General features: G+C 45.0%; 3 protein-coding genes across 4 annotated transcripts in view; 2 read left to right on the forward strand and 1 right to left on the reverse strand.

Moving 5' to 3' along the window:
• Positions 1–113: 113 nt before the first annotated feature.
• On the forward strand, positions 114–5,758 carry golm1 (golgi membrane protein 1). The gene is made up of 10 exons (XM_048242469.1): positions 114–314; positions 941–1,080; positions 1,415–1,561; positions 2,284–2,338; positions 2,626–2,728; positions 3,410–3,512; positions 4,139–4,325; positions 4,479–4,643; positions 4,914–4,979; positions 5,114–5,758. Exons 2-10 carry the CDS (start codon positions 952–954, stop codon positions 5,203–5,205), a joined length of 1,047 nt encoding a protein of 348 aa, XP_048098426.1. The 5' UTR covers positions 114–314; positions 941–951; the 3' UTR covers positions 5,206–5,758.
• Positions 5,579–14,113, reverse strand: naa35 (N-alpha-acetyltransferase 35, NatC auxiliary subunit). 2 transcript variants are annotated; one of them, XM_048242466.1, is made up of 23 exons: positions 13,948–14,113; positions 13,056–13,184; positions 12,876–12,909; positions 12,604–12,718; positions 12,403–12,477; positions 11,995–12,162; positions 11,722–11,788; positions 11,580–11,623; positions 11,318–11,368; positions 11,084–11,167; positions 10,855–10,969; positions 10,543–10,721; positions 10,309–10,368; positions 10,068–10,174; positions 9,799–9,865; positions 9,465–9,563; positions 9,000–9,178; positions 7,718–7,854; positions 7,488–7,555; positions 7,140–7,280; positions 6,804–6,926; positions 6,133–6,213; positions 5,579–5,884 (listed from the first exon to the last, which is right to left on the reverse strand). In XM_048242466.1, the coding sequence occupies exons 2-23, from the start codon at positions 13,174–13,176 to the stop codon at positions 5,825–5,827; spliced, it is 2,175 nt and encodes a 724-aa protein (XP_048098423.1). In that variant the 5' UTR covers positions 13,177–13,184; positions 13,948–14,113; the 3' UTR covers positions 5,579–5,824. The 2 variants fall into 2 exon arrangements, with proteins under 2 accessions (XP_048098423.1, XP_048098424.1); XM_048242467.1 differs by having other exon boundaries at positions 13,056–13,227.
• Positions 14,114–14,215: 102 nt separating this feature from the next.
• The window catches only part of agtpbp1 (ATP/GTP binding carboxypeptidase 1), a 38,273-nt gene continuing 27,677 nt past the window's right edge, over positions 14,216–24,811 (forward strand). The window contains 4 exon segments of the mRNA XM_048244522.1: positions 14,216–14,350; positions 15,627–15,687; positions 16,675–16,805; positions 24,771–24,811. The exon segment at positions 24,771–24,811 is cut by the window's right edge and continues 27 nt beyond it. Coding sequence (XP_048100479.1) covers positions 15,656–15,687; positions 16,675–16,805; positions 24,771–24,811 — 204 coding nt within the window. The 5' untranslated portion in view covers positions 14,216–14,350; positions 15,627–15,655.

Consider the following 24,811-nt stretch of genomic DNA (forward strand, 5'->3'; position numbering starts at 1 on the left):
GAGTGGTGGGATGCTGTGGCGAGTTGGAGGCATGACTGACCTAGCTGTTTCAGCATGTCTGTTGTAAATTGGAATTGTGTTGGGAAGCGCCCTCTAGCGGGTGAAGGTCAATACTGGACACGTCTCTGACAAAAGACTCCAGAGCACTGACTGCAATTCCATCTCAGTTTGCTAGAGCAATCCTGTCGTCAGGACTTCCGTGTGCGTTTGCTTGGAGAGCTGACCTGTGCACTGAGACTGGAATATTTTGCCGCATAGTTCTCGAGCATCTCGAGTAAATCATCAGTACTGACAATATTCCATCGACTGAAAAGGTGAGACCTGGGGCGATGCCAGTATCTCGAGAACAATGTTAGTGCATCGTGATGTCTGTGTCGACACAGCTAGGTTAGCTATCGTTGGCTAGCCAAATCAGCTTTGGGACTTCAAATGAACTAGTGCATGGTGTCAATATTCAAAATTGCTGTTCCATCGAAGGGTTAACATTTGTAATACATTTTAATGTAGAATAGCAATATTCAGTTTAGCCATATGGTTGAGACTAGCTGCTAACGTTCGGTCAATTGTTTCTTGTTATCCAGTGGTGTCCTTGAATGGCGTCTCAAGTAAACAAACTACTAACTAACTAATCTGAAAAGATTGATACTGTATCACTTAGGCCACACTGTAGTTCGCTTCGCTAACATATTTGGTGTTCATTTGGGGTAATCACTTCATTCAATTGAAAGTAAAATTATCTACGTTATCTGAAAATTATACTGTATGTTGACGTGTGCGCTTCCGGCGCTGCTGTAAATATAACTTAATTGTCGGACATGGGGCTGGGAAGGGAATGGTATTCATTGTGTACTGATCATGTCACTGGTCTACATTTTGTAAAAGGAGGATTAACAATAAGTTAACTAGGCGTACTCTTGTTTTTTTCTTTTACGTGTTAAAGCGAGAGCATCGATGGGTGCTCTCGGGAACGGGCGGCGAGTCGGCCGGTCTCCTCCACTACTGATTGCTGCTTTGACCACATGCATCCTCGTCTTGGGATTTAACTACTGGGTGGCGAACTCCCGCAACACGGAACTACAGGTGATTAGTTTGTATCAAGTTGCAGGATGAACACAATAGATATGCAGTTTTTTCCTCTCACCAGTGAGTTATGCTTAGTCTCCTGTTAGCTAAATTTTGCAGACACATGTGAACATTGTGAAGTGCAGTTTTGTGGCTTTGACCTCATGTTTTGTCCTCTTTGGGACAGTTCCTGTAGCTCAGGAGGTAGACACCATGGATTTGATACCCAGGAAATGCATCGCCTAGTGAACAAATCAAAAATATAACATACTGATGTAATCACATAGGTGCTACGCATGTGTAGCAGAGACCATTCACTAGATGAACATATCTCCATTTGGTTCACCCATAGGCGCAAGTGTATGAGTTGGAAACGCGTGTGCGGAGAGGTGAGGCAGATAGAGAGGAGGTCTCCCAGAGATGGGAGGAGGCGGAGGAGACGATGAGACGCCAGAGTCAGCAGATCAGAGAGCTCGAGGAGCAGCATCAGAGACAAGAGGTACACACAACCACCAGAGACTAAAGGTTCATACACACACACACACACACACAACCACCAGAGACTAAAGGTTCATACACATACATACACACAACCATTAGAGACTAAAGGTTCACACACACACACACACACACACACACACAAAAACCACCAGAGACTAAAGGTTCATACACATACACACACACAACCACCAGAGACTAAAGGTTCATATACACACACACACAACCACCAGAGACTAAAGGTTCATACACATACACACACACAACCATTAGAGACTAAAGGTTCATATACACACACACACACAAAACCACCGGAGACTAAAGGTTCATACACATACACACACACAACCACCAGAGACTAAAGGTTCATACACATACACACACAACCACCAGAGACTAAAGGTTCATACACACACACACACAACCACCAGAATCAAGAGGTATACACACACACACACACACACCAGAACCAAGAGGTATACACACACACACACACAACCACCAGAGACAAGAGGTTCACACACACACACACACACACACACACACACAATCACCAGAGACAAGACTGCTGAGGCTGCAGAGCAGAGTACCCATACTGGCACTATCAGTTTGTGAACTCAACACACGCACTGTTCAAAGGGACGGACCCAAACGCACATATAGGATTCTGTCATCTGTGGGTGTGTAGTGGATTAACATGCATCACTGATCTTTGTGTTTCAGGCCACGCTTCACATCAACGTATCATCTTGCTCCAAAACCGTACAGGACGTGAAGAGTAAGCAATACACACACACACACACACACACACACACACACACACACACACCTCCACAAAACCTGAGCCCAGATATTTTCACGTCCTCTCTATTTGTCTTCTGGTGTTAGTCCACTGGGGCTATTCCCCTGTAGAGCTGTGAAATCTCATTAATGATGTTTACTACACCTGCTGCTGACCTGCCCCAGCCCACACAAGGTGCTGCCGCTGGAGTAAATGTACACGGAACACAGTGAGTGGATCACATGGAATCACGCTCTGCCTGCCTGTCTTCTGTTTCTCCATAGACCAGCTGAAGTCTTCGCTTGATAATTTGGAAAAGCTTCGGAAAGAGTTGCAGACGTGTCAAAGCTCTGTGAACACACTCAACAACAAACTCACTTATGACACGTGAGTCTCACTCTCTCTTTGTGCATGTCTCTCTCTCTCTCTCTCTTTCTCACACAAACACACTCACATTCAAACAGGAAAAGACTGAATAAATGTGGTGTGAATGTTTGAGCAGTGTGTCAATGGCTAGGGTGGTGCCTTGAAACTGGTGTTGCTCAGTAATATTGGACTTTACATTTATGTTTTTTTTATAGTTCCCTCCTGACACAAATATACACACATCTGCCTGAGCTCAGCCTGGTATTAAGATCATAAGCAGGGAGGACAGGAGCACATGAGGAGAACAGCAAAGATAATCAACAGGGAAGCAGAGAAGAGCAGATCTCATAGCAACAGGAGCCATTCTGGACAGAAGCTCAAATGGAGACTCAAATGGAGATTCAATGCAGGGGCCTGGGGGCTCTGGGAACAGCTGTTTAGCATTAGCCCTAGGAGTGCAATTCAGCATGGCTGCAACAGTGACATGGCATTTTTTTACACCGCCAGTCACTGTTTGGGGAGAATCTGATAGAAACACAAACACTCATAGATAAGCCAAAAGTGAGTGATTAAAACCTCCCATAATTAAAATGCCCATTCACTATCAGTACATGAAACCCCTTGAATACAAAACTTGTCAAACAAGTCTTGTTTGTTTGTTTGTTTGTTTGTTTGTGTGTGTGTGTTTGTGTGTGTGCCCAGTGCCCAGTGTAACACACAGATACTGGCCTTGAAGGAGGACTGTGAGGAGAGGATGGCTGCGGCTGCAAAGGATGCTCAGAAAAAGCAAGAGAAGAACCTACAGGTGAGGACCAACTCAGAACACAAATCTAATCTTAGGAACACAGCTCAACCAATCAGAAACAAAGACCAGAACCCTCTGTTTTAGTAATGATTGGTTAAGCTGCGTTTAAAGTTGTTTTAAAACACTGCAAACCTACACCTGTTAATAACGTCGCCATGCCAAGCAAAATCAGCCGCTGCATCTGTTTGTTACTTGGCAACCATTATTGCCGAAGAACTACATTATTTGAACTACATTATTACAACTATATTATTAGTAGTGATTTATATAAATAAGTTATTGCATGTTTGTTTCTATGTGTTTACTTTATTATGAATCCATGCCAGGTACAGTATATGTATTAGCTGGGGCAGATGGAGCCGGGAGGCTGTAGGTCTGATTTTGGAACAGCTAAATGATTTGAGAACAGCAAAATTTTTTGAATTATTGAAAGATTAGAACAGCTAAAAGTGAGTCTTAAACACCCCACTTCGCATTGTGCCTAACAGCACTCCTTAGCTGTTCTAAAATATTTGTAACCCACAGTCTCTTGGGGCTTATTGTTTATTTTACTATGGGACCTCTTGTGAGCTACTTGTCCACTTGTATTTACGTGTGTGTGTGTGTGTGTGTGTGTGTGTGTGTAGACAAATCCTGCCGTGTCTCCCCAGAAAGACGCCCCACTCAGTGTCGGCAACCCTAAGGCCAATAATGAGGATTCAGCCAACAGGACAGCCCAGGCCGAACAGCCCACCCAGTCGGTGGCAGAAACGCAGGCTGACCAAGCCCCGAACCTCGCCGAGCTGAAGAGCAATGACATCGTGGTAAATGATGGTATGAATCACTCTGCAGCAATGCTTCTCTACATCTAGCTCCCCTAAGAAACAGACAGAGCTACTGAGTCCCTCAGTCAGACAAATGAAGATGCATGCCTCTCCACGTGCCCTCGTGCTCAGGCTGTTTTTGTCTTGTGCTCTGTGGGCTCAGGTGCAACACCCACTCAGAGGACGCCAGCTGCTGATGTGAAGGACAACGCCATTGCTCAGGAGCTGGGCGGGGACATGAGTGTGATTGGCCAGAAGGATGAGCAGCCCCCCAAGGCCACTGCCAATCCTGATGCAGCGAAGGCCGCAAAACTCTCACTGACTGGAGGTTAGAGAACACACACACACACACACACACACACACACACACACACACACACACACACACACACACACACACACACACACACACTATTAATATACTCAAAAGAAAACTCAAATCTTAACTTATTTTTTTTCTCTGCCTGCGTGTAAAGATGCTCTGTGCTCACATTAATCTAGGTACATGTTTGTAAATGATAAATGTCTGTTACATAATGGAAGTTTGTTACATAATGGAAACTGAATAAACCTGGATCTTATCGGTCTGTATCTCCAGAGGATGCTCTGATGCCTGGTGAAGGCCCAGTGGAGTACACAGACCAAACGGAGGCAGACAACACAGGTACACAGGCTCTTACATGCACCCGCATTGGATTTGACTGGCAGGCCCACTTGGACCCCCTCTGCTTGTGTAAACAACCTTTAAACATTACCTGTCCCCTTGCAACATATTAAATCTGATCTATGCGTCTACAGAGAAAGAGGGAGGTCTTGACAACCTTGATGACTATGAAGAGAACGAGCCGGAATCTGAGGACGACAAACAGGCAGCCCTTGCCCTGGACTGAGACCACACCATATACTCACTTGCGCACTCAATTGCACACACACGCACACCACAGAAGGTGAGGTTACAAGCATTTCCTGAGGCTTCCAGTGCAGCCTCTCACTTTTCAACTGGGCCCATGGCCTCACTCCTGGACTCGTATCAAGAACTCATCTGACTTGATGTGATTGATTTTTTTAGTTTGGTTGTAGTCAACTTTTTCTTTACTTTGAAGAGTGGCTTAAGATAAATGGATGGCTTTTCAGAAGACTAAATTAAGAGGGAGGCCTCGTTGTGGATCACAAACAAATTCCCACTCCATCAAACGAAGCTGTGGGCTCTGATTCAAGCCTAACCCAACTGGAGTCCAATTTGAAGACAAGACACTGTAAATCTTTTTATATTAATTACCAAGTCTTTTATTCAACATTGAAATTAACTTCTGTATGAAATTGCGTATTAGGCAGCTGGGATGACTGACTGTTAGATGTTTGTATGTTTATTTGTGTTGTTGAAAGATGAAGTGATGTCTTTGGAGTGTTGAGGAGAATAAACAACCTTCAGGGGGGTTCTGAGTTCCAGCGTACGGTTTGTCCTTTCAGCAGAGGTGTGTCTGTGTGCACTCACACAGTAGAGAGGCCTCAAATAATCTTCACCACAGGGAAATATTTGTGCGCGGAAAAATCAAACTCGGGCAGTGCCTGGGGCAGAGGGAGGAAACCAAGAGAGATGGATATGAGAGAAATGAGTCATAAAGCCCTTCAGCTCTACATTCCTGCCTCGGGGGGAGGGGCAGTCCGACCTCTGCTCTGACCAGATGGATAATTACAACCTGTCACTAGGACACAGACGGGGATGGAGATGACCTGCACTAAACAACTTAACATATTGAAGTTAGAGGAACTGATGTGGTGTGAGTGGGGGAGAGAGAGGATCTACACCTATTTACCTTAGTCTCTTTTTTATGTCCTCCTGCCAGCAGCTTCATCACTACAATGTTTGGTTTGGCAACTTTGAGAATCCGATTGACCTGAAACACAAATACAGAGTTAAGTAATAAACTTAGTTCATATTAAGATGACAGAGAGCTTGCCCTCAAGGCTATGCTTTTTACTTGCAAATCCATATTGCGGTCTAACCCAAAACTACTCTGATGTCTTTTTGGTACCCAACAAAAGTTTACACATCATAAACCAAAAATAGACTCTAGGTTGTTTTTAGAGTTTTCCCTTAAAGGTTGTATCAGTGATTTCAGGCCCAAAATAGGCCCCAACATAATTTATCACATTCATCTAATCTTTCCTAACGATCCGCTAGGCTGTCTGACCCATAAGCAGGCCGTCAAAAAAACGCGTCTCTGTAGGCAGCCTAGGCTCCGAGATTTGTACACAAAAACAATTGCTACCAACAAGGCAAAATAAAGTGTTTCAACCAATAACCGACGAGATGCGTGTTTAGGAGAGATTTAATTGCACTGGAAGGAGGGGGAGGGAGTAGCGAGCTAGCTCTCTGTTTTGTTTGAACATCAACAGAAGTGACATATCCCCGCTATCTCTAATACAACCTTTAATGCTGCACAGTAAGAGGGGGATATTGTGGGGGATATTGTGGGGGGCTGACCTCTGCATCAGGGCTGGTGATGTTCTCCAAGATCAGTTTGGCCTGCTGAAAGTGTTTGCTGGCCGCCATGTAGAGGTCTGCCGATTGAGGAGGGGGGCTGTACTTCTTCAAGTCAGACATCTCCTATAACACATGAAACACCTTGGGTGTGACAGAAGGTGCTGACATTTCCTCTGAAAAGCTTAAACGTAAACTTTAGTATTTAGCTTTATATTATTATAGGTTTTCATGTTATTATTTCTTAAAGGGCATGCTGTATGCCCATCACATTTACACTGGATGTAGTGGACCTGAGTGTAGCGGTCACAGGTGATAGTGTAAAGGTCAGAACTTTACCTTAAACTGGATGTAGTGGACGGGCGGGGGCGTGACCACACTGTTGAAGGGGGCGAAGCGATGCTCATAGCGCACCTGTTCACTGTCCAGCTCAAACTGAGGCTTACGCACCTTACCATCCATATCTAAAGCTATCATAGTCTGTGAGGGAGAGGAAAAGAACACATAAACACACATAGAACATAAGAGCACATAAACACACAATAACACAAAGAACACAAACACAGCAAAACCCATGTAGACAGTAACATGCAGTGTTTGACTGAGAAGAGAGCAGTCTCTGGTTAGTCTATTCCCAATGATCTTATTGATTGCTTGTTTCTGCGTGCATGTGAGAGAGAGCACTACCTTATACATGCCAGCACACATGTTCTGGTAGGCCTGGCTCATGGTGATCTCTTTGCCTAGAGGACGAGCTGTGGACCCATAACAACAACATCAAAAAACACACACACATACATTATTACATCTATGCCTCCCTCTTTTAGACATCCCCATACGTCCATATGGGCTCATCACTCATTCACATGCACACGCAGACACACACACACACACACACACACACACTTTCTACTCACCCTTTTTCTTCTTCTTGCTCTTCTTGCTGCTGCGTCCCTTCTGTTGCTCCTCCAGGATCCTCTCCTCGGCCATCTGAGAGCTGTCTGCCCGGCTCAGTGTTGACATCAGCCATGCGTACAGAAACTCTGACAGATACCTGATACAACACACAAACATCGACACATACATTGACCTACACATACATACACACACACACACTAACCACAGACATGGCAATTGATAAAATAAAAAACTAAAATAGCACATACACCCTAGAGTGCGGATCGGGCCGCAAATTTCTGTCCGAACCCGGCCCGCGTCCGACAGAGTTGCGTCCGAACCCGACAGGCATTTTCATTTTTATGTCCGAACCTGACCCGAGCCCGACGCAGATGACGCCTCAGTTATTCCCATGCTAGTGATTAAACGTTCACATTTGTCTTTTTAGCCCATTAAACGGAACACACAAGAAATTGTCTACAGAATCAGATGAACGTGCACGCACGCAGGTCACACACAGCGCACATTAACACACGCAAGCATAGCCTATTGAAATAGAATTATTGTCTTACCATTGACGAAAAGTCTTGAAATGAACTGCAACAGTCTTTGAAACTACAGTGCCTCCGTCACTGATCCATATCGACGTTAATTGGGGCAACTCAAGGAAATCCTCATCCAGTTGAACGAGACGCCCTTATAGCCTACCGGTAGGCTATGCAACGCAAATAATCTTAAAATATCCTGATAGGCTGATTTAACGTCACCCAAGACTGTGCTTATGTGCATATGTGCGAAATGTGCATAACCATTTGTTTATGTAGTCGTGACAACGCGTGTGCATTTCAGACGGCATGCCTGAAATGCGTTATCACGATAAACAAATCTTGCACACAGGAAGAAAGCTATTAGGTCTTTTTTACATTTTACTTTATTCTCAAAAAACAAACGTTTGCATCATGTAAAGCAGACCTGTTGGTTACCCAACATAATAAGGAATTTTAAATGTAAAGCTTCCAATGCATATCGCCCCCATGTGTCCGAACCCGAACCGAACCCGACTACAATTTCTAAATATTTGTCGGGCTCGGGTCGGGTAGCCACGCTCTAATTACACCCACACAGAACACCACAACTGGGGCTATTTGAGTTTGTTCCCCACACACACACACACACACACACACACACACACACACACACACACACAAGGCAATTGCTGTCAAACTAAAATAACCCACACACACAGAACACCACAACTGGGGCTATTTGAGTTTGTTCCTGATAACACACAGACACACGTACCAGTAGATGTAGTAGTACTCATGTGTGCTGTACAGCTCGAGCTCGAAGCCACTGAGCAGGTAGAGGATCATGATGCGCAGGCTGTGGTACAGAACCCAGGTGCCCACGCAGGCCAGGTGCTGCCGACCCGGCTCTAGCTTCAGCAGCAGGCTGTGGAGGGCAGCGTCCACTTTCTCAGCCTACACACACAGTTACACACACATTTCAACACATTAACAGTCTACTTTCTCTGCCCATACACACACACACACACACACACCTCAACCCCTCAAGTCTCAGACGACAGTGGTTCAGTTACCTAGGTAACAGGGTGTGGGTTTATAGTTTTGGGTTTCACAGGCGCCTTGCTGACCAGCCACTGACTGTGAGTAATGATACGACAGGTGTAACTACAGCTTAGCAGATCCGCTTTGTGTGTGTCAAAGTTAGACTCTCTCTCTGTCTTACACACACACACACACACACCTCATCTTGAAGTGTGGCAAACTCCTCTAGTATGTGTCCCAGCTTGTCTCTCTGTCGAGCGCGGTTGTGTCCATGAATCTGGATCAGACTGCAGAACGGCTGCATATTCACACATAAAATCAGGTCATATAATGTCATCACAACACCATAAAGATATAGAATGAACAAAAAACAACCAAAGATAAACATATAAGCATATACAGTAGGACATTATGATACATATTTGTAACACACATAATCACATCGTCTAGATATACAGACACACAACTAGAACAATTCCAGTAGCACACAGCACACTGCACACTAACACTACGGACGTGTGACGATGACATACCCGTGAACAGTGTGTGAGGAAGGAGTCGATGTAGTCTTTGGCCTGGGGATTATTATACAGACTGCATCTAGAGGGAAACACACATGTCATAGTACAGAAATGGTTAGAATAGGACCTAAAAGCTCTCACACGCACACACATACTCTCTCTTTCTCTCACATGCTTTCATAACAAACACACACACACACACACACACACACACACACACACACAGAGAGACACACACACAGACACACACATAGACACACACACAGACACACGGCTCTTACTTTGAGGACAGGACTGGTGGACTGACAAAGCTTCGGAGGGCGTCTTTGATGAGATCCTGCATGAGGTGCGTTCCAAACACTTTCTTATTGTCAATTAAGAACGTCGTCTGCAAAACACACATACAAAGACACAGCACACACAAACACAAAAATGTGTCATTTATTTCCCAAGATCTACTGATTATGTTGAAAATGGACCAATCTGATAGGAGTTGGCCACAGCCTACAGTATGTGGCTTACCTGCAGAAGAGACCTGGAGAGCACACAAGGAGACTGCTCACTGAACTCACAGAAGAAATCCTACAAACGAAGCCACATTTGTATTAGAGAGACAATGCGGTGGTATATGGTGATATTCTGAATATATCTGTTGAAGTGCTCCATCATTTCCATCTGCCTGTTCATGTTCCACCTCAATGTGCATGTTAAGGAGTGTGTGTGTGTGTGTGTGTGTGTGTGTGTGTGTGTGTGTACCAGAATGCCATGCAGGTTGGTGGTGTTGATGATGTTGCAGACAGTGATAATGCGCTGGATGAGTTTGCTGAAGTATTCCACCATCTCCTCTCTCTTCATGATCTTTGCATAACGAGGAAATGTCGGGGGCAGGAGCCTCTGATTCACCAGTGGCTCAAATCCCATCATAATTGGGTGATCTGCACACACACACACACCATTACAGAATGTTATTTGAAGCTACGGTCCGTGATACAGGTAAAATGTTGTTCTATCGTGGCGACCGCCAACATCTGGTTGATATTGGTTTCCATGGTGAAAAAAAAATCCTACCTCCTTTAGTGGTGTCATTATGGGGTTGGTTGCCATGATGAATAGTTGAGTGGATGGCAGACAGGAGGTCAGCTGCTTGAGTCATCAGCTTCTGAGCCTCGCTCACTGAACTGGTCTGTCAATCAATTAATCAATCAATCAATCAATCAATCAATCAATCAATCAATCAATCAATCAGCTGTATAAGTGTGTATTTGTGTAGTGTAGGCCACTGTAGAAGGGTTTGTACCTCTTTCTTGGTGAAAGCAATGAGTGCAGTGAGGAGGAGACGTGTGAACTTGACTCTGCTGAACAGGGCCAGGCACTGCTGATGCTATTTCACACACACACACACACACACACGTTACTGACAGAGATACAACTACAAACAAAGATACTAATGCAGGGAGCTAAAGCAGTTGAGTGCATCCATGTTGTGATTCCCCTGGAGGCACACTGATGAGGAGGAGGAAAGGGACATTACCTCCAGCTCCACCTCAGGATCTCGGTCCTCCCCCTGTCTGCTGCGTGTGCTCTGAGAGGGACAAAGAGGACGAGGGAGAGATGGAGAGGAAGGGGAGAGTGATAGAGGGATAGAGGGAGACAGGGAGAGAGAGAGAGAGAGGTGACGGGTTGATGAAAGACAAAAGAAAGGAGTAGAGAGAGTGAGACACGGATGGGCAGATCAAATGTAAGATTTTCAAGATTTTTCAAGACTTGAGTTGAAAGTTGAAAGGTCTGTTTACCTTAACTCTTCGCTGGAGGTCATCCTCCACGTCCTTCAGCATGCCTGTTATCACACAAACACACAATGTAAAATTTCAGATTACAAGTCATCTGGAAAACTGATTCCAATGTTCAATAGTGTATCTGTGACATAAACCCCACCTGTTACTCGCAGGTCTGTCACGTTGTTAGCCATTTTAAAGCCATAGGTCATGGCCTGGAAATCTTCCTGAAATACCAGCATCATTATTATGACACTGTATGGTATGTGTGAGCATATACTGAGAAGGTGAAAGAACATCCATCAACTTAACAAAAAAGCAGGTGTAAACTTTGGGTGCAAATCAAGTGAGATCAGATCAGCAGCCAGATGTGATTCAGCTCTAGAGCCAAAAAGTGTGTGCGTGTGTGTGTGTGTGTGTGTGTGTGTCTGACCTCCTCGAACACAGCAGCCTTGTTGATCTTGTCACGGGCAATGTCACACAGCTTGAGCAGGCCCAGGCAGAAGGCCTTGAGGGGAGGGTCCTGGATGATCTCTGGGTTGTGCACATATAGGCAGGTGAAGACTGTCTGCGCTAGAGAATGGCCCTCCAACCACGTGATCTGTGGGAGAGACACAGAAGAGACCGGGAGAAGAGTTTTACACAGAGATTACAAGAAAACAAAGGTGTGTTTGTGTGTCAATTATGTGTCTTTACGGTGTGCATGTTAGGTTATTTGTATAAGCATGGATGGCATGTGTGTGTGTGTTTGTGTTTTCTTCTTGATAGGAGTGCATTCCTATTATAAGGCTTAAGAACCAGTGAAATAGAAAATCTGAAAATGTGTGTGTGTGTGTGTTACCAGACAGCAGAAGCAGGTGTCTATGATACCGATGAGCTCGGGCAGACTTAAGTCTCGTACACGTATCGCCCCCTCCTGCACACACAACACAGCAAACCAAGTCCTTTACTCCATCATCTGTATCCTAATTCTCCTTCTAATGCCACTCAACATGTTCTTTATAAGAGAGATAAGTGGATAAAGAAGCAAAAAGAAATGCACCTTCACAGCCTGCTCAAAGTTGAGCACTTTCCGGTTCACTTGGTTACCGATCATTCCAGCATCCATCTTTGGGTCCATCATCTCGATGGCGGACATGGCCTCAAAGAGCCCAAACCTAGACACACACACACACACACACACACTACAGTGAGTGCATGGGGCTGTGTTCACTATTGTGAGGCACTATGATGACATCATAATATGTTATGAACTGCAAGAGCATGTGCATAGTACAGAATGGGTGCATTTGTGCTCATCAGCGCTGGACTCACAGTTTGTCATGGAGCAGCTCTCCGAGGTTCAGCTCTAAAAGAGAAAAATACATGTGATGTATGTTTTACACAGTGATGCATGTTCATCACACAATCAGAACGGTGTATTTCTCTCTTGGCAAATGTTTATACACACACACACACACACACACACACACACACACACACACACACACACACCTCTGCAGGCTGCTTTGAAATCCTGGGTGATATCCACCCAGTTTGCATTGCTTCTCATCTTCTCTGGCACTCCGAGACTCCAGCCAGCATCATCCTCCTCCACCGATGACTTCATCACCATGGAGACGCCTGCACACACACAATGAGATGAAGCTGCAGTGCAATCACCTCTCTAGGGCAGAGAAGGTCAAATGAGGTTAAATGCCGGTAAAACACCGTGTGTGTGAGAGAGCCCACACAAGCACCTACAGTCACACAATTAAAATCCGTGATGACAAGCTACATATGCTACACAGTATACTGTACACTGTTCGAGTTTAGTATGCTCTTATGGTTAGGTATTCCACATCGACCGTGTTAGTATGTCTCTGCTGTCGGTTTAGGCTTGACTCACTGCCACTGATCCATTACAGATAAATGAGTGATTGATTAGATTCAGGCATGCATGTAGAACACCATGTTATAGATTGTTATTATATACTATATTAGCTGCTCCATTGCTTCGCTAAGAAAAACAGACGTCGCCAGGTAACACCTGGCGTCAAACGTCAAAATACTAGCCTAAATAATTAGACATGTTTACAAATGTTCAAACTAAATCACACAGAGCCTAATAAACACACAAACCAGTCAATTCCAGTCAATACACTTTCGATAGGACTGGCTGTCCCTGTCAATAACGGAATATGGTCTGTTAATGTTGCAGCCAGGACCTTTCATCGCAACACAGCCAGCAACAGACCACTGACATTAGCTGGCTAGCCGAGAGGTAGTGCCTAACGTATTTCAGAAACAGACGGAGCTGCTGTCATAATTATAATATGAGTAATGCTCCTTATACAGTATCCTACGAATATCTCGCTTTCATTTTGAAAAATAGAAAGCACCATACCTTAGAATAAGCAATCTTCGAGAAAAAAAACCGTGGCTGCTATGCTATTGCATTAATGAAGAGACATGGAGCAGTGGCTACTGAAAAATCGTCATTTCCCGATATGCATTATGGGAGTTGGTGTCTCTTTTGAGGATAAACATGTAAAGTGCAAGTGGATTTTAAGCCTTTAAAATACAATTTCCCACAACCCCTTCAGTGGCCTGTCATATTGACGCGTCTTCTTTTGAATGCACTACATTTCCCATCACTTATGGTCTCGCGCAAAGCAGACTGTGGTTTGTTGTCTCACGGTCTCACCTCAGTTCAGAGGTTGAGTGTAAATAATCGGGCGTTGCGTCCAAGACGAATAGAAATGTGGGACTGACACGCCCAAATGGGACAACGTTTCTCAGCATCGTAGGTTTGTGAAACCTTTTTTTTTTTTCTTTGCCTCGTAACAGGTACAGCGCGGCTCATATTTAAGGGCATCATTAGTGTGCCATTAGTTAGCAAGCTTGTGGACTAGCTTTCTAGCTAGTTGAGTTGAGTAGGCTAGCGAACGTCAATTTACTTTGGGTCTTATGCAGGTGCATTGGTTGGTTGTCCTAGCCAGTCTGAGTCAGTCAGTCACGTTAGACCAAGCTGGTAGCTGGTAGCTGGCAGTTGTAGTAACTTTAGTATCATTAAGATTTAATGCATTCTCATATGGCAGCTGCAAGCCGTGACCAGTAAAGGCATTATGGGGTTAGAATGGCTAATATCTGTTTAAGACTGGTTGCGCCCTGTGGCTAACACTGAATTGTGGCTACTGGGCGCTCTAGGTCTCAGCAGGGGCAGATAAGGGCGTTAAATAGCCAGTCGGGCTAGCGCAATATAGCTGTTATCTGACAGCCTTGACAGCTAACGTCACTAAGCTTGGGGATCGAGGATTATTCGCTGGGTGTTTTTCAAACCAGTAGCTGCTAAGGTTACTCTAGTGTTTCACGTTTCAGGTTGTTGCTTCAGAAACACGGTATGTAGACGTTAGCCTTATTCATTCTTAACCTGGAGATAACGTTAACTATAAGCGCAATAGCTAGACGTGCCAGATTATCACCTTATTTGAGTGTGTTTTAGTTAACTAGAATCATCAAGATTTGATTGTGAGATCGGATCGCTAAATGGAATGTTAATGATTTGCGTTAACTAAATTCAAGTTGACAGGTGGTGATGACAGTTCAGGTCAGGGCACGTCAAAGGCCTGTCTGCTACATCCCAGGTTTGCTAAAAACAATGTTGTGGTGGTTGACCTGTCGGGGGCCGCTGTGGATACGCGATGAGGGAATAGGCTACCAACTGATACAGTCGGTCGCTCATGTGTGTTCGCCGCCTACCACCGCCACCGTCGTCTTTTTGCTAGTGCACCCTCGGCCCTGAACGAGATAAATCCACAGATCATTGTGTCCCCGCCCATAGTGATCAGCTCTGTGTGTGTGTGTGTGTGTGTGTGTGTGTGTAAAGATGGAGAGGGGAGCGAGTCCAAATGAGAAGGTAACGCTGGGGATTGAATTCACAGGAAGGTGTAGAATCTCATCTGCTGGCATGATATGTTGTTTTCCTATCCACATTCGTTGGGCTAATGTTTGTTAGAAGAGGAGATGTATTTATAGTTTAATATCATAATAATAAAAAAAACATATTTGATCTCTTTTCTATAGGTGACAAACAGGCGAGTGGGTGTGGAGATATGAATAAACCCAAAATGTCTTCGGAGAAAGGGTGAGTATGAACACATAAACATAGACAAAACACATACCCAGGCAGATATGCACTTTGCTAACCCACATCACAACGTGTTTACTGACTTGTTTTGCCAACACAAAAGAATGTCACATCCAGATGCAGCATGGTGGTCAAGCATAGATGACCGAGTCATCCTCTAGGGAAAGGATGAAAAGTCTGTGTGTATGTCGGTGGGTAGGAATAAAGACATTTGTTGTCTGGCTGAGCTAGATGTTACCCTGTCCAGAACAGCAGCTGTGTGTGTGTGTGTGTGTGTGTGTGTTCTCTGGGAAAGAGTGGATATTTCCAGTGCAGTTCAGTGGGTTGTCATACTCCAGTCCATATTTAGTAGCAATTTCTGCTGAACTTCAGTCAGCCTCAGATTCTCACAGATTCTCTCTCTCTCTCTCTCTCTCTCTCTCTCTCTCTCTCTCTCTCTCTCTCCCTCTAGCATACACACTCTCACATGAGGGCAGTGAGGGTTTTGTTATATTAGCCAGGCAGTTAGATAGTAAGTTTAATCTTAGCAAGATGTGTATTAGTTGTTATTAGATTATGTACGATATGAGCTCAGTGCTGGCATAGACTGTACACACACCACACTTTCATCTCATTTCGTAGACCACCAAGGAAAAAGTCACATCCGCATCATGTGTGCACACACACTGACAGGTCTTAGTATTCAGAAATGATAATAGAGCCTATCCCCATCAGAAAATCAGATAAAGGAAACAATTTAGCTGATCACTGCTGCCCTCTGCTGGGAGACACTAAAACTGCTTTGGCTGCACAAGATCATGATGAATAGACATTTAGTGAAAGCCTCAAAGACCAAATACAAATTAATGCACACACTTACATGTAATAAAATGAGTACACCGAAAAGTCTTATTATCAATACATTCTGATTTTGTGTCAGCGAAAACTGGGAGCACAAGGGTTAGTTTAATTATTGTGTGTGTGTGCGTGCGTGCGTGCGTGCAGTGTTCCCAGCAGCTCCAGGGTGCTGATGTTGCTGGGCCAGCTAGAAAGAATGAACGGAGAGGCCATGCTGTCAGACGCAGAGATCAGCCGGCAGATCACCAGCAAGATCTTGCACCTCATCCAGACACAAGGTAAGAGCACATCACCTTTGCAGTGTCACACACTCACACACACTCACACACATCGTGTATAGTTAGGTTAGATACAATACAATATACAATATAGACCTAAATGTTATTTATTTCCAACCTGTATGGCACTCAGAGTGTAAACCTTTGAGTACCCTTTGAGCCATCGACTCCAAAATGTATTGGGCTCTTCCTTGGCCTGTTCTAAGTCAAAGTCAAAGTCAAAGTCTGCTTTATTGTCAATTTCTTCACATGTCAAGACATACAAAGAGATCGAAATTACGTTTCCCACTATCCCACGGTGGAGACAAGACATATTTTACCAATTAAGTCCACAGACAAACATAACATTCAAGTAAACAATATAAAAAGTAAAAATAAGAAGGCACATACAATGAAGAAAATAAGAGCAGCAAAATTTGAGTTGAAAATGTGCAATTGTGCATACAGTAGACAGTCAATATAATAGTGCAAAAGTCAGGCCAATAAATGGCTGAGGTAGTTCAGTTTGACCTAAGTATGCAAGTGGCGTAGTTGTGCAAGTTATGTAAGAGCAGCAGAAGTGTGTTCAGAAGTGTTTTCAGGACAACAACAACAAGTTGCAAAGTGTGCAAGTGTACAAGTGGAGTAGTGCAAGGCAGCCATTGTGGGTCCAAAGTCTAGGATGTTATGTAGCTGAGGGTGGAGGGGGGAGAGAGTTCAGCATCCTAACAGCCTGGTGTATGAAGCTGTTGGTGAGTCTGGTGGTGCGGGAGCGCAGGCTTCTGTACCTCTTCCCAGAGGGCAGTTGATCAAACAAATTAAGCGCTTTCAGATATAACCTCCGGACTATATGAGGAGGTTTGTCAAACGGAGGTCCTACCCTTCGGATGATTCAGATATGATGCTAACCTGCGGACCTAATACTGACCTTATACGGACGTATGTGTGAACGACATACACGCACATTACAGAATCTCCGTGTGGTTGTCGAAAGTGAGGGGTGGGGGCTTGTAGAGTTAACAAGATGCAGATATGACGCAGAATATATCGCGCCGCTGCCTGTCACAGCTGCTTTTTGTAAAGTGTAGCCTATGCATTATGTAGGCTAAAGAAGAGAAATCTATTGTGCATAGGCTAATACTTGAAGTAGGCTAGTCACATAAGTGCGCTCTTGAAATTGACCTAGCCTACAGTATTTGTATGTGTGCTTCAAATAAACACATTTATCTGTTTTCAACGTTATGTACCAGAATTATAGCCTAGAAATCTAGAAACCTAGAAATTTGCTGCCAGGGCTACCAGAATTAGCTATAGAACCCCAAATCTGGTTTGCGTTGGAGAGAGAGAGCGTGCACAAACTTTATGGTAGGCTTATGATGATTCAGGCTTATGATGATTCAGTCTTCTGAATTCGTTTGTCCTTGCCATGCAGTTGTAGGCTAACGTGTCTCTAACGTTCCCTTCAGGTGTTCTATCAAAATGTTGTATGTCCTCATGGACAGTAGCTCCGTGATGTCTGCATCTTTCCAGGTCGGAGATTTTCTGGACAGCACTATGCCACTCCATCATAACACTGGCATTTAAGTCAGATCTAACCACATGGACGCATCGAAAGAAACGTCACCAACACAGCCCTCTCACTAGGTGTGAATTTTAACCGCATGTTCTACTCTTCGTTCAGACACAGCACATTTACATAATGTCCGGAGGAAATACTAGGGGGGGAGTAGTATAAACACCGGGTAAATTCGGACTTCCATATGACCGGTTATGTCGTTCAGATATACGGCCCCACCGTTTAACATCGGCAGAACCTCCGGTCTTACACGTATGTCTGAAAGCGCTTAGTGTGAGCGGGGTGACTTGCATCACTCACAATTGTGGTCGCCTTGCGGGTGAGGTGTGAGGTGTAAATGTCCTTCAGGGAGGGGAGTGAAGCACCAATAATCCTTCCAGCTGTGTTCACTATGCGCTGCAGGGCTTTCCTGTTGTATTCAGTGCAGCTTCCGCCCCACACAGCGAAACAGCTGGAGAGGATGCTCTCAATGGTGCCTCGGTAGAATGTGGTCACGATGGCTAGTGGAGCACTTGCTCACCTGAGTTTCCGCAGGAAGTAGAGGCGGCGCTGAGCTTTCTTCGCCAGTGATGCAGTGTTGGTGGTCCAGGAGAGGTCTTCACTGATGTGCACCCCCAGGAATTTGGTGCTGCTCACTCTCTCCACCACAGCACCGTCGATGGTCAGTGGCAGGTGTTGGGTGTGACCTCTCCGGAAGTCAACAACAATCTCCTTGGTCTGTGGTTGTTGTCCCTGCACCACGTGGTCAGAAGGTCGACCTCCAACCTATATCGAGTCTCGTCGCCCTTGGTGATGAGACCCACCAGAGTTGTGTCGTCACTTATGAGTTGTGTTCTACACTTATGTGTAACATTCTAACAAACAAACAAACAACAACAACAACAACAAAACAACATCCAACTAACAGACACGGGTGAAAACATAGCTTCTTTGGTGAGATAATTATATGCAGGGCAGGCTCAAACAAAAATTTGATCCAAGCCATTGGAAACAATGTTATGCATTGTTACACTACACACAAACAGTGTGTGTCACATTTTGATCGGTTGAAACCCTTTTGGCATTGAACAAACACAGAGGTGTCTTCTGTTCTACATCTGACCTTTTAACATCTCACACTTTGATCTGTGCTTCACTGGTCCCGCTGGATAGAAGTATAGTACCTCTAGCCTCTATGATGAAAGCACAAATGTGTTGATCTTCAGTTTCAGCAATAGTTAATCCTCATCCTGACACAAACATTCTCTCTCTCTCTCTCTCTCTCTCTCTCTCTCTCTTTCTCACACACACACACTCACAGACACACACACACACACACACACACACTCTCGGCCAGAAAGGAAAGATTCTGCACCTGACCTCAAACGGGGAGTCTCAGTGGTGTGTTACTGACTGGGCTACTACGTGCTGTCCTTTAGGTTTGTGGGTTAGTGTGTCATAGTGAAACACTGGTGCAGATACACACTTATAGACAGGTGTCAGCTGTCAGTCTCCTTTCATACCACTATGGCCAAGTTTGACACCCAATCTCCCTTCTCAATCCATCTCTTTTTACCAGCTAATCCCCATGACACACACACACACACACACACACACACACACCCTACTTATCATACAGACATATGGTGAACACTGTACACACCTAAGGATATTATCTTATGTCAGACATACAGTAATTTCCTGTGTATTAGCCACATTCTGTATAACCCGCAGGACCGTGTTTTATGCAAGTTAAAAAAACAAAACCATATTAATACCATATTAACTGCCCCCGTGTATAAACCTCATAGCTGAAGAAAGTTTGCAAAATCAATGTATATATCGCAGCTAATAGTTGGGAAATTACGGTACACCAATACATGCGCAAATCCTAGATCAACTCTATGCTTTGTTTAGGTGTAGAGAAGATACACACATACTGCCTCACATTAGGGCGAGAGGTACCACTTTATGTGTTTGGGAGATGTTCTTCTGGTTCATTATTGGACTTCAGTCTATAATGGCCTGCGACAAACATTTAGAGAGTGACAGATGCAAAGACGTCCTATTGCCTAATGACCCAACACCTCATTCTCTCACCTCTCCGACTCTTTAAGCCCTTTCATCAGGGTGTCCCTACAATCACCTCACCCCCATTAACTTCAGAGTTTCACTTCACTGCCAACTTGCCAGCATAATCTGACTGGCACTAAAAGAGGCAAAAACAAACTCCGCACCTCACTGGCATCCTGCTGTCAATCAGTCACCACCTCCCTGATCAGATTCTCCTGTGTCTGCACACGCACTCTGCAGCGTACGTGCTCAGTGGAGATATGAATGTGTTGGGTGGGGGCACAGCTGGGTTGGGTTACATGATAGGCTCTCTCTCCCTCTCTTTCTCTTCTATGGAGGAGTTACCATGAAGGATATGGTCTTTCATTTATGCTATAAGAATGATGTGAAAGCTCTTAAGACCAAGCATGCGCCATGCGGTAATAGTGTTTGATTTGGATGGGTTAATGTGTTTATATACACACACACACACACATTTGGACATACATGTTTTATATTATAATATGCTTTTAGGTCAGTGGGTTACAGTGTTGGTAGTTGGTTGGTAGTTTTTTTATCCTTCACTGTCTTGGATACTGTAACAATGCAAATTTCTCCTTTGGGAGACAATAAAGGATTATCTTATCTTATCTTATCTTATCTTACCGGTATCTTATCTTATCTTATCTAGTTTATTGTATAACTATAAGAGTGTTTTGGGTTAGTATTCTCTGGCCTTCTGTGAATTGTCTTAGGGGGTTAGTTGCTTGGATTGTTGTGTCAGTCAGCAGCTGTGCTGGGTTAGTAAAGGACTGTTTTGGGTTAGTATGTGGATAGTGTGTTGCAGCTGGTGTTGGGTACTTGCCTGGGTTGGCTTAGTGTGTGGATGGTGTGTTGCAGCTGGTGTTGGGTACTTGCCTGTGTTGGGTTAGTGTGTGGATCGTGTGTGCAGCTGTTTTGGGTACTTGCCTGTGTTGGGTTAGTGTGTGGATCGTGTGTGCAGCTGTGTTGGGTACTTGCCTGGGTTGGGTTAGTGTGTGGATGGTGTGTTGCAGCTGGTGTTGGGTACTTGCCTGGGTTGGGTTAGTGTGTGGATCGTGTGTGCAGCTGTGTTGGGTACTTGCCTGTGTTGGGTTAGTGTATGGATCATGTGTGCAGCTGTGTTGGGTACTTGCCTGTGTTGGGTTAGTGTGTGGATTATGTGGGCAGCTGGTGTTGGGTACTTGCCTGTGTTGGGTTAGTGTGTGGATCGTGTGGGCACCTGGTGTTGGGTACTTGCCTGTGTTGGGTTCCTGTGGCGTGTCTATGCAGTGTGCTGAACCAGGGTTCAGCTGTAGGGCAGCGACTCTCTCCGGCTGTAATCAAATCCATCCTGTAGCCTCGGCTCCCTAAAGAGCAAAGGAGAATCTACACTATCTCTCCCTCTCTCTCTCTTTCCCTCTCATTCTCTCTCTCTCCTCCTCCCTCCCTCCCTCTCTCTCTCTCTCCTCCCTCCCTCCCTCCCTCCCTCCCTCTCTCTCCTCTCTCTCTCTCTCTCTCTATCTCTATCTCTCTCTCTCTCTATCTCTATCTCTCCCTCTCTCTCTCTTTCCCTCTCATTCTCTCTCTCTCCCTCTCCCCTCTCTCTCTCTCTCTCTCATTCTCTCTCACTCTCTCCCTCTCCCCTCTCTCCCTCTCTCTCTATCTCTATCTCTCTCCCCTCTCTCCCTCTCTATCTCTATCTCTATCTCTATCTCTCTCTCTCTCTATCTCTATCTCTCCCTCTCTCTCTCTGTCCCTCTCATTCTCTCTCTCTCTTTCTCTCCCTCTCCTCTCTCTCTCTATCTCTCCCTCTCCCTCTCTCTCTCTTTCCCTCTCCCTCTCTCTCTCTCTATCTCTCTCTCTCTCTCTCTCCCTCCCCTCCCTCTCCACTCTCCCTCTCCCCTCTCTTTCACCACCCCATACCAAGCTTTCACTGTCCTCTCCCTCTCAGCATCTGTCTCCATAGCACTTTCTGTCTCCCTTTTTGTCTCCTTATTCTTTGTGCTACCCCTCTCTCCCTCTCCCTCTCCCTCTCTATCTATCTATCTATCTCTCACTCAGAGAAGAACTTGGCTATGATTAGACTCACCGGCACACGCAATACTGCGAGTGTTGAGAATTGGCAGAATGTGTCATTGGAGTGTGTAGGCGGGGCTTATGACTATGCGTGTGTGTGTGTGCGCGCAAGCGTGTGCACAGTTGCGTGCATCTGCTGGTATGGGGAATCAGGGGCTTAACATTTATCTATCAGGGACCGAAGGGTAAGCGTGCATTTGCACATTTGCACTCGGTCTTGCTTCAGTTTTCCTATGCGTGTGTGCAGTGAGTGAAGTTTATCTGTGTAAGAGTGAGAGAGAGAGTGTGTGTGTGTTGAGTGGAGATTCGGCTCAGAGATGGAATATCGGAGACGGCGAGTAGAGGATTTCAGACGGTCTACACACAGCCCAGGTAAAGCACAGAAGAAAGGGCACACACACACACACACACATACAATCACAGACACATACTCCAGACAGGCGATGTCAGTAAAGTATGTATTTTACAATACATTAATCAACAACTGTTTTACAATACATTTGGATAGACACCTCACTGGACTATCATCAATTCTACAAAACACCCTAACTCTTCAACTAATCAAATTGTCAGCTAGACCTAACTAACCCTTACACCCACTTCACCTAATTCCTCATTCAAACCCTAATATAACCACTAGTAGCACCTTTAGCCTCTCTGTTGCCTGCAACGCTCAGCAAAAAAAAAGTGATTGCAACTAATATGAGGACAAAACAGGCTATTGAAATAAAGTGGGACCCTTACCAAAACCAGACAGTTCTTGCTAGTGCAATAAAGTCCAGCGTGGTCAGCCGTTTGGATGCACATGTGCTGTAGGTTTAGACGCTGACTCTGGAACAGGTGAGGAGTCAGGTGCCCGAGTGTGTGCAGTGACCTGCCGGCTCCGGGAGTCTGTGGTCTGACTGCTCTGATCTGGCCAAGAGATTAAGACTCCAGCACACCTCAGTGGAACAGAAAGGTCATCTACTCAACAGTTTAGTAATTCAAGATGTCAACGGACATCAGACAGGACAGATCAGCTTACACATATTGGAAAGACCCATCAAAAAAAAATGTTGAAGAGCCACTTTAGACTATTACTGATCAGCAAGCCTACGCTGGAGGTGATTGCTGTTTGGGCTGACACAGTTAGTGTTGTGTGTGTGTGTGTGTTCGTAAACAAATAAACTATAAATATTAACTAGACAAAAGGCACAGAGAGGAAATGTATGGGGTGCTGAGAGTTTTGACAGCTCTCCCAATACGGATGCTGAAACCTGATTTGCTCAATGGCTTAATTTACTAGCACTTAAATCAACATGTGTGACATGCTCATCTGGCCTCTACCCCAAATGCGTGCTGGTGTGTGTGTGAGCAGTAGACATGCACCCATGGACACACACAGCCTTGTGTTGTTACCAGGGTGATGTGTTGTTGCCCGAGTGATCTTAGCCATCACAGCGGGGTGCTGACGGCTGAGGGGGCCGGGTGTGCTGGGCTATTGGAAAGGGTGCAAGAAGGGCCAAGTGTTTTGTGTGTGTGTGTGTGTGTGTGTGTGTGTGTCTGGTGTCTGGGTCTCGGTCTGTGTGTGTCTGTCTATCTGGGAGGCGGGGGCGGCAGTTTTGCCGATATGATGGATGCGTCCATTGTCCTACTGTCTATTTAAAGAGCTCACCTACATGTATTCCTCCCTAACTTTGTCTTCTCTTTCTCTCTGTTGCTGGGTGTGTTTATGCCAGCGTTGAATTCTACAACTGTCCATTCTGGGACTTCTCAGTGACGTGCCCTTTCATTGATTCATTTTGCTGCACCTGAGCATTCCACAATTTATCCCAAATACAACAAGTTGTCAGCTAACCTTGGCCTCATTTTGGATGTGTGTGTTTCTTTGGAACTTCTGTAAGATGAGTAACACTCATGCCATCACAAAACATCTGAATCATCACCCACGCGACTCCTCTCATGAAAGACCTTGTCAGTGAGATTCACCCTTCTTCGTGATACTGCTCAACCCTTTCCAAAGGCTGGAAGTCCTGTGTGGGTTTTGCAGCTCAAGAGTGTGTTGCGCTGGTTGTGGTGCAGGTGACGTGGCTCTGATGTTGCGGTTCTGTAACACAACCCTAAGTAACCAGGGGCTGGGGCACAGAGGTTGAGTATGAATGCCACAGGAGAACTCAGCTGCGATATTCTTACACACAGACAGACATTCTTTCGTCAGTATGTGCTAAAATATGATGTCTCAAGTTTGTAAACACCTACTTGTGTGTGTGTGTGTGTGTGTGTGTGTGTGTGTGTGTCTACAGAGAAGACCAGGAAGGAGCTGACCACTAAGGGCTCTGGTGGA

This window comes from Alosa alosa, chromosome 5 (genome assembly GCF_017589495.1).
Source record: "Alosa alosa isolate M-15738 ecotype Scorff River chromosome 5, AALO_Geno_1.1, whole genome shotgun sequence".
NCBI classification, from domain to species: Eukaryota; Metazoa; Chordata; class Actinopteri; order Clupeiformes; family Clupeidae; genus Alosa; species Alosa alosa.

Bases quoted from the DNA above. Each gene is read 5' to 3' on its own strand.
- golm1 (XM_048242469.1), top strand. From the start codon at position 952: ATGGGTGCTCTCGGGAACGGGCGGCGAGTCGGCCGGTCTCCTCCACTA. The intron at 2,339-2,625 runs GTAAGCAATACA...GTTTCTCCATAG, and splicing joins AACCGTACAGGACGTGAAGA to ACCAGCTGAAGTCTTCGCTT. The intron at 4,644-4,913 runs GTTAGAGAACAC...CTGTATCTCCAG, and splicing joins AAAACTCTCACTGACTGGAG to AGGATGCTCTGATGCCTGGT.
- naa35 (XM_048242466.1), bottom strand. From the start codon at position 13,176: ATGGTGATGAAGTCATCGGTGGAGGAGGATGATGCTGGCTGGAGTCTC. The intron at 11,624-11,721 runs GTGGGGTTTATG...GTGTGATAACAG, and splicing joins GACAGACCTGCGAGTAACAG to GCATGCTGAAGGACGTGGAG. The intron at 9,866-10,067 runs GTAAGAGCCGTG...GTTTCCCTCTAG, and splicing joins CCACCAGTCCTGTCCTCAAA to ATGCAGTCTGTATAATAATC.